Source organism: Saccopteryx leptura, chromosome 2 (genome assembly GCF_036850995.1).
Source record: "Saccopteryx leptura isolate mSacLep1 chromosome 2, mSacLep1_pri_phased_curated, whole genome shotgun sequence".
In the NCBI taxonomy this organism is placed as follows: domain Eukaryota; kingdom Metazoa; phylum Chordata; class Mammalia; order Chiroptera; family Emballonuridae; genus Saccopteryx; species Saccopteryx leptura.
The window spans coordinates 246,780,904-246,793,602 of NC_089504.1; the positions used below are offsets into that span (position 1 = coordinate 246,780,904).

General features: G+C 49.8%; 1 protein-coding gene across 2 annotated transcripts in view; it reads left to right on the top strand.

Annotated features, from left to right (window-relative positions):
- CFAP251 (cilia and flagella associated protein 251) overlaps nucleotides 1-12,699 on the top strand; it is a 76,928-nt gene that overhangs the window by 62,579 nt on the left and 1,650 nt on the right. The window contains exons 21-22 of one of the 2 annotated variants that reach the window (XM_066371066.1): nucleotides 888-989; nucleotides 2,852-2,958. In XM_066371066.1, coding sequence (XP_066227163.1) covers nucleotides 888-989; nucleotides 2,852-2,958 — 209 coding nt within the window. Of the gene's footprint in view, nucleotides 1-887; nucleotides 990-2,851; nucleotides 4,344-12,699 lie in introns of those variants that run through there. The other variant, XM_066371067.1, reaches the window with a different exon arrangement.

A 12,699-nucleotide genomic window follows, 5' to 3' on the forward strand; every position in this document is an offset into this window, starting at 1 on the left:
TAGCGGGGCTACCTCCTAATGTCTGCAGGCCGTTCCCCCCGGAGGGAGGTGAGCTGGGAGACAGACTCCCGGCGCGAGGGACCTGCACAGCTGGCAAGCGGCAAATGTGGGGTGACGGGAAGGGTGCCGTCTCGGGAACCAGGAGGGTGCCAGTGTCAGTCCCGCTTCCCAAAACTTCGAGATTCAGCATCCTCACTTGTTAAGTGGTAACAAAAGTGCCAGCCCTCAACCTCACAGGGCGATTATGAGGTGCGGTTGTGAAATAAAACCACACCGAAGTCCTGTTTTTCCTTTATCCCTATTGTTTTTTTCCTCATTTTGTGTGAGGAAGTCATGGAGGCTTTCTCTGTGGGTGGTCCTTTTATCTGCATCACACCTGGGGGATCGAATGTGAGGCAACTGGAAATAAAGCCGAGGGCAGTTTTGATCAGGGACTTGTCTGATTTCTCCATACAAGCCCCAAGGTCTGTCCCCTTTGGGAGTCCCAGCTTTAACACCATATAAGGAAGTAGACGTGCCTGACCTGTGGTGGCACAGTGGATAAAGCTTCGACCTGGAAATGCTGAGGTCGCCGGTTCAAAACCCTGGGCTTGCCTGGTCAAGGCACATATGGGAGTTGATGCTTCCTGCTCCTCCCGCCTTCTCTCTCTATCTCTCTACCTCTCTCTCTCATTTCTAAAATGAATAAATAAAATAAAAATAAAATTAAAAAAAAAAAAAAGGAAGTAGACGTGACAGTAACCTGGGACTCCCTCTAGATTGTTTTTGCATCTCAAGGAAAAGAAATCATAAAATAATTCTGAGACCTCGCGATGGTGCCTCTAAGCTCTGACGTCATGCTTCATCCCCACAGCTGACTGGTTGCCCCTTTCCTTTTCCGTGCCCAGGTGAGCACATGACGGAGGAGGAGATGTCTGACTGTTTTGCCTCACTGCTGGGACTGAACCCTGAGGGCTGGAAATCCGAGCCGGCAGCCTCCTCTATCAAAGGTACTGGGGCCAGCTCTGTCTGGGCCTACAGCCGCCGCTCACTCACCCACCGTGGACTTAAGTGCATTGATCTCTGCTGGCTGGTGCGAGCCACCCTCCTCAATACCCTGCACACGCCTGACCAGGTGGTGGCGCAGTGCATAGAGCATCAGACTTGGACATAGAGGACCCAGGTTCGAAACCCTGAGGTCACTGGCTTGAGTGTGAGCTCACCAGCTTGAGCGTGGGGGTGCTGGCTTGAGCGTGGAATCATAGACACGACCTCATGGTCACTGGCTTGAGTCCCAACGGTTGCTGGCTTGAAGCCCAAGGTTGCTGGCTTGAGCCCAAGGTCACTGGCTTGAGCAAGGGGTCACTTGCTCTGCTGTAGCCCTTTGGTCAAGGCACACATGAGGAAGCAATCAATGAACAACTAAGGAGTCGCAACGAAAAACTGATGCTTCTCATCTCTCTCCCTTCTTGTCTGTCTGTCCCTATCTGTCCCTCTCTGTCTCTTGCTGTCTCTGTCACACACACAAAAAGAAAGAAAAAAAAACCCTAAGCACAACACAGCCAGCCTGTTGGGAACCCAACATGGATAAGTTTTGAAAAGTCCAGTGAATGGCGGCCGTGTCTAAGCCATGAAAGCACTTGTTCCTGTGTTTGTCCCTCCTTGGTGTCTTCTGGCCTGGCTTTCTCCTTCAGTCCACTGACCTGGTCTTCATCCTCCCGCTCAGATGGCTGATTATTGGCCACTGGTAGAGAATACAGTTCAGACGCTGCCTCAGAAGAAGAGGAATTGTCAAGAGGGACCCAACTAGGAGAGGGCAGTGACATGGCAGGTGGCACCAGCCCGACTTCAAGATGCCAGACTTCAAAGTTTTAAACAATCCACCTTCTCTCCTCTCCTGAGGACTTCCTACCTCCTTCTAGTCCACTGGACAGGGGGAAATGGCACTCAAGTTTGGGTTGCAAATGTAAGCTCAGGAGGAACCAATCCAGACCCTTCTCCCAGGCCTGCCCATGTGTCAGTGACTTCAGTGACAAGCCTGGGATGCTGGGCTGATGACTCCACGGTGGTCAGAGGCCTCCTCCCGCCTCTTCTTTTTTTTAAAAAAATTTTTTTTTCCAGAGACAGAGCGAGAGTCAGAGAGAGGGATAGATAGGGACAGACAGACGGGAACTGAGAGAGATGAGAAACATCAATCATCAGTTTCTCGTTGGGACTCCTTAGTTGTTCATTGATTGCTTTCTCATATGTGCCTTGACTGTGGGCCTTCAGCAGACCAAGCAACCCCTTGCTCAAGCCAGCGACCCTGGATCCAAGCTGGTGAGCTTTTTGCTCACACCAGATGAGCCTGCACTCAAGCTGGGGACCTCAGGGTCTCGAACCTGAGTCCTCCGCATCCCAGTCCAACGCTCTATCCACTGCGCCACCACCTGGTCAGGCCTCCTGCTTCTTCTTGTGCTGTCTGTCCCCATTTTTAAATGAGACAGAGCTCCTCAAGTCAGTTCTAGACTTCGGTGTCTGATCAGTCCCTACCAACCTGACTGACCCTTGTGTACTTGAGGTCTCAGAATGTAACTTTGCCAATTGTTAGGTATTTATGTTGTGTTCCTACGCGTCTCAAAACAGTAAAATCAGCAGCATCATGTAGTTAGGTTTTTCCAATGAGGTCTGCAGATATTCGGGTAACAAGTGATTCAAACCATATAAAGGAAGGATTTTAGCCAGTTTCCACCCAGGGGTTTTTGAGGAATCAAAGCCACACCACAGCACAGAGCCCCTCTCATATGTTAGTTTCCTTGTATTTTTGGAAACTGCTTCTGAGTTGGGAACCTTATCATTGTGAAGACATTTGTTTTTCTTCTTGTGTGGCTAGGTTCAGAAACATGCTTCGAAAAACTTCCGGAGGAAATCACTGCAGAAATATTCGCGATTGAAATTCTTGGCTTGACCATGTCACCCGATTCCAGACAAGATCCTACGGTCAGTGATGTTGTGAGGAATGCTTGAAACACAAAAGACTTTGTGTGTTGTGGGGTTTCACCTCCACCCTCCAAGAGTCAGTACTTTTCCTGCATTCCCCCCCCCCGCCCCGCTCTGATCTTTAGAACATTTAGGCATTAAAAGCAAATTTCTGTTAAGCCAAGGAATTCACAAAGTTGGATGTTCCACTGTCTCTGAAACAGACGTGTGGGTGGAGGCCCCCATAAAGGGAGGTTTGAATGGGACCGGAGGTGGTGTGGTCCCTGAGGCCGGAGAGGGCCTCAGCCAGTAGCAGGCCTCCCTAGTGACACATGCAAGCTTGCCCCGCTTCCCTCGAATGCCCTCCTGGACCCTTGACCTAATGTGGCCCCATGTGGATTGGGTCGCCCCTGCCTGCTATTAGGCTGGGGCGGGTGCTGGGATCTCTGGGCTCCTGATAGTTTCTTGCTTATGGCTTCTGATCAGCAAAACACCCAAGCAGTCGCATGTGGCTGTTATGAAAAGCATCACCGGCCATGCTTAACCCTGGTGGCAACTGTCAGAAAGAATGCAAAAAGCACCCCAGAACTCTGTGTGCTGCACCTGGACCAGAAACCACAAGGCCAGCCCACGGAGCAGAACTCACCAACTCGAGTCTGGGAGCCACCACCCAACCCCCACCACACACACACAGCAGACATCCACGGGGTTGATTCGCTGCTTCACAATATGCTGGTCTTCAAAACACACAGTAGGTGCCCTGGCCAGTATCTCAGGTGGTTAGAGCATCATCTTGATGTGCTAAGGTTGTGGGTTCAATCCCCATTCAGGGCACATACTAGAATCAACCATAAGTAACTGCAACAACAAATTGATGTTTAGCTCTCTCTCTCATTCTCTCTGTAAAGTCAACAAACAAACAAACAAATACGCAGTAGGCAAGAATGGGGCCAGGTCCCCATCCGGGGGGCATGTTTAGGGAACATCACTGAGTTTTCAGTGGTGTTTTGACCTGAAAAATAAAGTTATGGTCTGAGTTTAGAGTTTTGTCCTCCGTTACAGGTCTCCTTATTCAGGCAAGAGTGCCGGATGTTACTCTCAGCTCACGTTCAGTCTATCATGACCTCCCCCCCCAAAAAAACCAGATCCTTCCCAGAGGAACTAGCATGTCAGATGACATTTCTGGTCCCTGTCGAGGCACTCTATGCTAAGGAGTCAGGTCTGTGCGAGAGAAACAATAGCAGCCGCCCTGTCCATCCATGCGCAGAGCCTCCCCGCTGCACGGCGCCCACCTGGAGACGCTCAGGAACATAGAACGGAACCAGCTGCCCTGACCCAGGCTGTGTCGCTGCAACATTGGGCTGAGGTTCCACAGGCACTCATGGTCACACTGTGCCACCAGGGCTCATTTACATCTTGTTCTTTAAAAAAAAAGAAAGAAAAAAGCAAGCTTTATGAATCAATTTTGCAGCTGCTAAGGGCTTTAGAGACATATTACCAAGCCAGTTAACTAGTTCCTGGGGACATTTTAGGGAATAGGAAATCCTCAAATGACTGGTTCTCTTAAAAAAAAAAAAAATAACAACTCAGAATTGGATGCAGTCTGGACACCCAGCAGTGGCTTCTTCCATCGAATCTGACACACTCTGATTTTGTTCTCGTTGACTCCATATATTGGACTAATCGTCTTCAGCAGGACTGACCGGGGGCCAGTTGGCCCCACGGTGGCCAGACCACTGTCAGACCAAGGCTGAGGTGCTCCCTCCGCGCTGAGCCAGCTCCCTGCGCCTCAAAGTCAGCGTGGGGTCCCGGTTATGATGTTCATCCCGGAAGGCCAAAATGGCAAGGGACAGTGAGATCCGCGTCAATGACTTCCCACTCCACTCTCGGCCCAGCCTGGCCCGCCGGGCCCCTTTTTCCATTTGGGGACCCCTCTCTGCAGCTTGTCTGACCAAGTCAGAGAGCAGCAGGGTGCGCCTTCCAGCCCCAGAAGGGCCTCCCACCTCCCATCCCGGGCAGGCCCAGTCTGCTGGCCACCCATGTAGTGGGGAGGAAAGACGTCCCTCCCAGGGCCACCTTCCTGCCAAGTGCGCAGAGAACTCAGACTCTCCAACAGTGTGGGTGGCACAGCAGCAGCGCCAGGGAGGGAGGAAGGAGAGACTGAAGACAGGCTCATTTAGCTTGTACATCCTGCCTTAGAGACAAGACCCAGAACACCACAAAGCACACAGTGGTGTCCCTTTGACCAGATGGGGCCTCTGGCTACTGACCCACCCATCTGGGTCTGTGGCTTTCAGAGTTCAGGGGCATGCAGAATAATAGCAATGGCTTTCCGGAAGCCACCAGAAGCCTCCCCCCAAGCCCCACTCTCCACTCCACACGCCCAGGCCCCTCCCAGGTATGCCTCAGCACTGGAAGCCCACCGGTGGGCTGGGTTGTTTTTCTCCTTCTGCTACTATAGGGGTCCTGGTGCCTTTGGATGTGGCTCATCTCTTAAACCTCAGGTCCTCCTGGAACAAGCTCTGGGGTGGTTGTGAGGATGACAAGAGACGGTGCGAGTGAAGAGTTAGCTACTGGAAGAAGGTCGCGCTCAGAATAGGAAAGCAGCTAGTATTATTACAGGCAGACACGGTGCCCGAGACTTGGGAAGATGGCTGATGAGAATTAACCTCTTCTGATTCTGGAGATTCAGGACTAGTTAGCACTTTCTACTGGGTTGTTGTTGTTTTTTTTTAAGATTTCATTTATGTATTTTTTTTAGAGAGGAGAGAGAAAGAAGGGGGAAGGAGCAGGAAGCATCAACTCCCATATATGCCTTGACCGAGCAAGCCCAGGGTTTGGAACTGGCTAGTGACCTCAGCGTTCTAGGTCAATGCTTTCTCCACTGTGCCACCATAGGTCAGGCTCTGCTGGTTTTGACAATGGGCCCTCAATAAATATTTGTGGGATGATTGAATGAATGAACTTGAAGCTTCAATGCCCCCCTCTTTTTGAGAGAAAGAGAGATAGAGAAGGTGGGGGTTGGGGGAACAGGAAGCATCAACTCGTAGTAGTTGCTTCTCGTATGTACCTTGACCAGGCAAGCCTGGGGTTTTGAACCAGCAATCTCAGCATTCCAGGTCAATGCTTTATCCACTGCGCCACCGCCTGTCAGGCTTCAGTGCCCTTTAAATTGCTGACTTAGCTCTCGAATACAAGTGAATGCCATCCTCACAGGCCCTCTCTGTCAGGGCTGGCAGACTTTCCTTGCAAAGTGCCAGAGAGTCAATACAGAGGTTCCGTCATTCAGACGGGCTGTGTCTCAGCTCCTGAGCGGGACCAGGGGCAAAGCAACCACAGACAGTCCAGAAAAGAATGACGGTCTTCTCGTTCTGTTCAGACTGAGTTGTGGACACTGAAATGTGGATTCCATGGTAACACCCCCATATCACTAGAATATCCTCTTTTAATTTTTTTCAACCATTTTAAAAAATGCAAAAACTGGCCCTGGCTGGTTAGCTTGGTCAAGTTAAAGTGTCATCCCAAAACACCAAGGTTGCGGGTTCGATCCCTGGTCAGGGCACATACGGGAAGTGGCCAACGGACAAGCAACTAAGTGAAACAACAAATGAATGCTTCTTTTTTTTTTATCTCTCTCTCTCTCCCCCTTCCTCTCCCTGTCTCTCTAAAATCAATGAATTAAAAAAATTTAATTTAGCCTGACCAGGCGGTGGCGCAGTGGATAGAGTGTCGGACTGGGATGCAGAGGACCCAGGTTCAAGACCCCGAGGTCGCCAGCTTGAGCGCAGGCTCATCTGGTTTGAGCAAAGCTCACCAGCTTGGACCCAAGGTTGCTGCCTTGAGCAAGAGGTTAGTCGGTCTGCTGTAGCCCCATGGTCAACGCACATATGAGAAAGCAATCAATGAACAACTAAAGTGCCACAACGAAAAACTGATGATTGATGCTTCTCATCTCTCTGCGTTCCTGTCTGTCTGTCCCTATCTATCCCTCTCTCTGACTCTCACTCTGTCTCTGTAAAAAAAAAAAAAAAAAAAAAAAGATTAAAAAATATATATTTAAAAAAAATTTTAATTTAAAGAATGTGAAAACCATTCTTAGCTCGCGGACCACACAGAAACAGCAGCCCTGACTAGAGTTTGTTGTAACTACCTCCCAGGCCAGGATTACTCCTTCAAGCATATTTTTTTTATTTTATTTATTTCTTTTTCTGAAGCTGGAAACGGGGAGAGACAGTCAGACAGACTCCCGCATGCGCCCGACCGGGATCCACTCGGCACGCCCACCAGGGGCAACGCTCTGCCCACCAGGCGGCGATGCTCTGCCCCTCCGGGGCGTCGCTCTGCCGCGACCAGAGCCACTCTAGCGCCTGGGGCAGAGGCCAAGGAGCCATCCCCAGCGCCCGGGCCATCTCTGCTCCAATGGAGCCTTGGCTGCGGGAGGGGAAGAGAGAGACAGAGAGGAAGGAGGGGAGGGGGGCGGAGAAGCAAATGGGCGCTTCTCCTGTGTGCCCTGGCCAGGAATTGAACCTGGGTCCCCCGCACGCTAGGCCAACGCTCTACCGCTGAGCCAACCGGCCAGGGCCTAGCATATTTTTTTTTACAAATGCAATGGATCTGTACAAAATACCTGACTGGTACTCTTTAAAAAAAATGTCAAGGTCATGACCACCGAGAACAGACTGGGAAACCATCACAGACGGGAGGAGACTGAAGAGACACAGTGATGGAAAGCCAAGTGGGAACCTGGATTTCTGGAGAAACCAGTCAAGTCCACACAGAGTGTGTAGTTCAGTTAATTTCTCAGCTTCAATCACTGTGTCATGGTTACATAAGATGTATACACGAGAGAAGCTGGGTGATGGGTCTATAGCAGTGATCCCCAGCCTTTTCTGGACCATGGACCGGTTTAATGTCAGAAAATATTTTCATGGACCGACTTTTAGGGTGGGACAGATAAATGTATCATGTGACCGAGACAAGCGTCAAGAGTGAGTCTTAGATGGATGTAACTGAGGGAATCTGGTCATTTTTAAAAAATAAAACATCATTCAGACTTAAATATAAATAAAACGGAAATAATGTATGTTATTTATTCTTTCTCTGCAGACCGGTACCAAATGGCCCACGGACTAGTACTGGTCTGCGGCCCAGGGGTTGGGGACCACTGGTCTATAGGAACTCTCGATTCTGCCCTTGCAACTCTCCTGTAAATTTAAAACTTATTTCAAAAAAAATTTTTTTTTGTATTTTTCTGAAGTGAGAAGCAGGGAGGCAGTCAGACAGACTCCCGCATGCACCCAACCGGGAGCCACCCAGCATGCCCACCAGGGGGTGATGCTCTGCCCATTTGGGGCATTGCTCCGTTGCAACCAGAGCCAATCTATTGCCTGAGGCAGAGACCATGGAGCTGTCCTCAGTGCCCGGGGCCAGCTTTACTTCAATGGAGCCTTGGCTGCAAGAGGAGAAGAGAGAGACAGAGAGAAAGGAGAAGGGGAAGGGTGGAGAAGTAGATGGGCACTTCTCCTGTGTGCCCTGGCTGGGAATCGAACCCGGGACTTCCACACGCCAGGCCAACGCTCTACCACTGAGCCAACCGGCCAGGGCCTATTTAAAAAATATATATCTGTACCGCCCATGTGACTCAGTCGCTCCTGATTGTGTCCATGACCTGCCCTATGCCTCTCAGTTCCCAAACAGATGCTCCTAGAGTCAGTCTGGGCAGGGTGCCCCTGGATCATCACCTCACTTGTTGACCACCTCACTTCTGCAAACACCTCAAGGCTATGCAGACAGGTCTTTTCCTAAAGCTCTGGGTCCTTAAGCTATGGCTACGGGCATTTTCAGCCCCATCGTGTCCTTCTGGGATTTGGCCAGCGTTTCCGGCAGGCAGGTGCTTCTAACCTGACTATAACAAATAGACACAGGGCACTGGGGATCTATAGTAAGTTGCTACCCTACTCATATGTCATATAGCTACCCTCTGCTAGCTTAGCTTAAAGGAGTATTTAAAAAAAAGAAAAGAAAAAAGAAACCCAGGTTGATGCAACATTCTTCAACGGCAGTGCAATATTGAGTATAGGGACTGACCTCAGGGGACAGTTAATAGCGGGGTTCCCATACCTTAAGCTCGTGTTTTCCTGGGCTGCTGAAAGGCCTGTCTTTCTAGGTAACAGTGGGTATTTCTCAATGCGCAGGCGAGAGGCATCATCAGGTGCAGAGAGACTGCTGCCGGCTGCTGGCTCCACTTCCTCTCTGGATAGCTTGGAGTCACTGATGGTGCCTCAGGGAAGTTCGCCACCAAGGTCACTCAGCTGAAAGGGGCTGGACCACTGTGTCCTGCCCGCACCCCTCCTGTTCTCTTGTGTTAATTGAAAGTCACAAAGCACAGCAATGTAAGCGTGTTATTTATTTATTTATTTTTTTGTATCTCCTACTCTTTAAAGCAAGTGGGGGTATTTTCTTTGGTAAGGGGACATGTTTAGTTATAACTAACGCCTGCTCCTAGCCAGCACATCAAACAATATAGAAGTGTGTGTTACGGAGTTTCCGCCAGCCAGCTTCTGCCCTCGTGAAGGGGGCAGTGGGTGGGATGGTGGATCACGGGTCCAAAGCACAGAACAATTGAGAGCCGCTCATGGAAAGAGAGGGGGAGAACATTCCAGACAGAGGGGACAGTGTGCATCAAAGCTGGAAGCCACAGATAAGTCACCAGTGGAGCCAGTCCTTAAGTGGCTGTGTACGTTCACACGACCACACCCCAAGGCAGAAACACTCACAGCGGGTTTCAGCCCTGTCAACCTTACGTCCTGAGTTGGTATGTCTTCTTCTTCTTTTTAGGGATCCCAATGTTTTTTAAACATGGTACCTGTTGGGCAGATAAAATATATTATGCTCACTTTGTTGAAGATAGCTTTGCCCATGGGGAGGCCCGTCGCCCAGGTGATATTAATGTGTGTTGGGGGCAGGCTGTGGGCAGGCAGGATCCTTGTAGCCTGGGGCTTGGTTTTAGGACTAAGCCTTTCCCACCTTTTTTGATGTGGGGTGGTACAATTCCATCATACCTCAGATAAGTGACTTTGTATTAGAAACTTCTCTATTTTGTATATTGGATTAAAGGTTTTGATTTCTGCACTATAAAGTGGGGGCAGACAGGGAGCTTGCTCTCTCAGTTCCTGAGATTAGCATTAGAGAGCAGAGCAGAGAAAGGCCAGGTGGAAGAGGCCAGGAGAAGCAGCCAAGATGGCAGAGTGCTGAAGGAAAAGCCAGTTTGTGCAGTTGTGCAGGGAGAAGGAAGGAGATGGGGAACAGAGGTGAATAAGGCTGGTGAGCTAGAAACCTTTGATTCTAGGAAACTCAGATAAAGTCAGTAGCTTTGTGAGCACTGAATGAGTGGGTTTTGGAACCCAGTGTGTGTTTTTACTTGCCCACCGGGTGCAAGCTAGGATTAAAGATGATGGCCCATCAGTTTTTGGCTCCATTGTTTCTTTACCGACTGTCCAAATCTAATGCGAACCTGCATGGGCCAGGCTGCTATGATGGTGGCCGTGCCTACTGGCTTCACAGTACCACAACTTTCTCAGAGATCTTGTCCCTTCACATGTGATCGCGTTTGTGCATTTGCCTGAGTCCCCGGTAATTGGCAGAAGGCGGCCTTGTGTGTCGTAGAGCTTCAGCAAATGCTTGCCACTTACTCTGTCCTCAGTGTCTTTGTTGGTACCTCTGTCTTTCCTACTCTTCTAGAAGGCAGTAACGTGTGGTCTACAGCTCCTTTAACTAAGAGTGACCTCAGTGTCAACACAGTGTGGTAAGCCAAGGTACAATATAGCACAAAGCACTATTCTTGTCCTTAAGAAGGTGACATTGTAGTGAGGGAAACATCAACAATTACAGTATCTTGTGATATAATACAGGGGCGGGAAGGAGGAAGAGATCAGAAAAGGCAAAGGAGAAATGACCAAAGCGAGGCACTTGAAGCCAATCTGAGCGGTTCCTAGGGGCGATGGCCAGAGAAGGCAATGGTCACACAATGAATAGCCTTGTGTGCTGAATCAAGGAGGTTAAACTTGATGATTAAAGTGAAAAAAAGGCCCTGGCCGGTTGGCTCAGTGGTAGAGCGTCAGCCTGGCGTGCGGAAGTCCCGGGTTCGATTCCCGGCCAGGGCACACAGGAGAAGCGCCCATCTGCTTCTCCACCCCTTCCCCTCTCCTTCCTCTCTGTCTCTTCCCCTCCCGCAGCCAAGGATCCATTGGAGCAAAGATAGCCAGGGCACTGGGGATGGCTCTGTGGCCTCTGCCTCAGGCGCTAGAGTGGCTCTGGTCGCAACTGAGCGATGCCCCGGATGGGCAGAGCATCGCCCCTGGTGGGAGTGCCGGGTGGATCCCGGTCGGGCGCATGCGGGAGTCTGTCTGACTGCCTCCCGGTTTCCAGCTTCAGAAAATACAAAAAATATAAATAAATAAATAAATAAATAAATAAATAAATAAATAAATAAAGTGGGAAAAAAAAGAAGTGGATTAAATTTGCATGTTAGACGCATAAGACTGGGTGATAGGCAGGAGGGTGTGTCTGGGAAAAGGAACAAGAGTGAGGAGACTATTAAAATAGTTTGGGGAGCCCTGGCCGGTTGGCTCAGTGGTAGAACATTGGCCTGGCGTGTGGGGGACCCGGGTTCGATTCCCGGCCAGGGCACATAGGAGAAGCGCCCATTTGCTTCTCCACCCCCCCCCTCCTTCCTCTCTGTCTCTCTCTTCCCCTCCCGCAGCCAAGGCTCCATTGGAGCAAAGATGGCCCGGGCGCTGGGGATGGCTCCTTGGCCTCTGCCCCAGGCGCTAGAGTGGCTCTGGTCGCAACATGGCGACGCCCAGGATGGGCAGAGCATCGCCCCTGGTGGGCAGAGCATCGCCACTGGTGGGCTTGCTGGGTGGATCCTGGTCAGGTGCATGCGGGAGTCTGTCTGACTGTCTCTCCCCGTTTCCAGCTTCAGAAAAATACAAAAAAAAAAAAAAAAAAAAAAAAGAAAGAAAGAAAGAAAAAAAATAGTTTGGGGAGAAGTGAAGGATTACAAGAGGGGAGGCATTCAGGAAAGATAATAACTAAGGGGCAGCTTGAATATAGTATCAGTCATGACCTTTGGTTTGTGGCATTAGAAATTGTCTCTGGTTAGCTTAATTAAGTGGCTAGGGACTTTATTTGAAGACTATCAGGTAGCTCACAGAATTAATGTGGAGACTGGAGAAGCAAGCTCTGAAAATGAACAGGGACCAAAGGCAACCAGGATGCCAATGGCACTGCCCACTCTGGCAGCTCAGTGCTTCTGATTCTCTTAGGCTTTTCAACGGCCACTCTGCTGAGAGTCATTTCTCCCCTGGCCCTACTCTCTCTCAAAAAATCAAAGTCAAAATCAAAGCCACATGAGATACTTCTTCACCGCCACTAGGACGACTGAAATAAAAAAGACAAATAATAACGTGTGTTGGTGAGGATGTGGAGAAGTTGGAAGCCCCATTTACTGCTGGTGGGAATGTAAAATGGTGCAGCCACTTTGGAAAACAGTCTGGCACTTCCTAAACTTAGAATTACGACATGACCCAGCAATCCCACTCCTAGGTATCCAGGCAAGAGAAATGAAAATACACATCCGCATAAAAACCTGTATATGAATAGTCATAGCAACATTATTTATAGTAGCCCAAAAGTGAAAAGAAGCCAATGCCCATAAATGGAAGACTGGATAAACAAAATGTCATAAATCCATACAGTGAA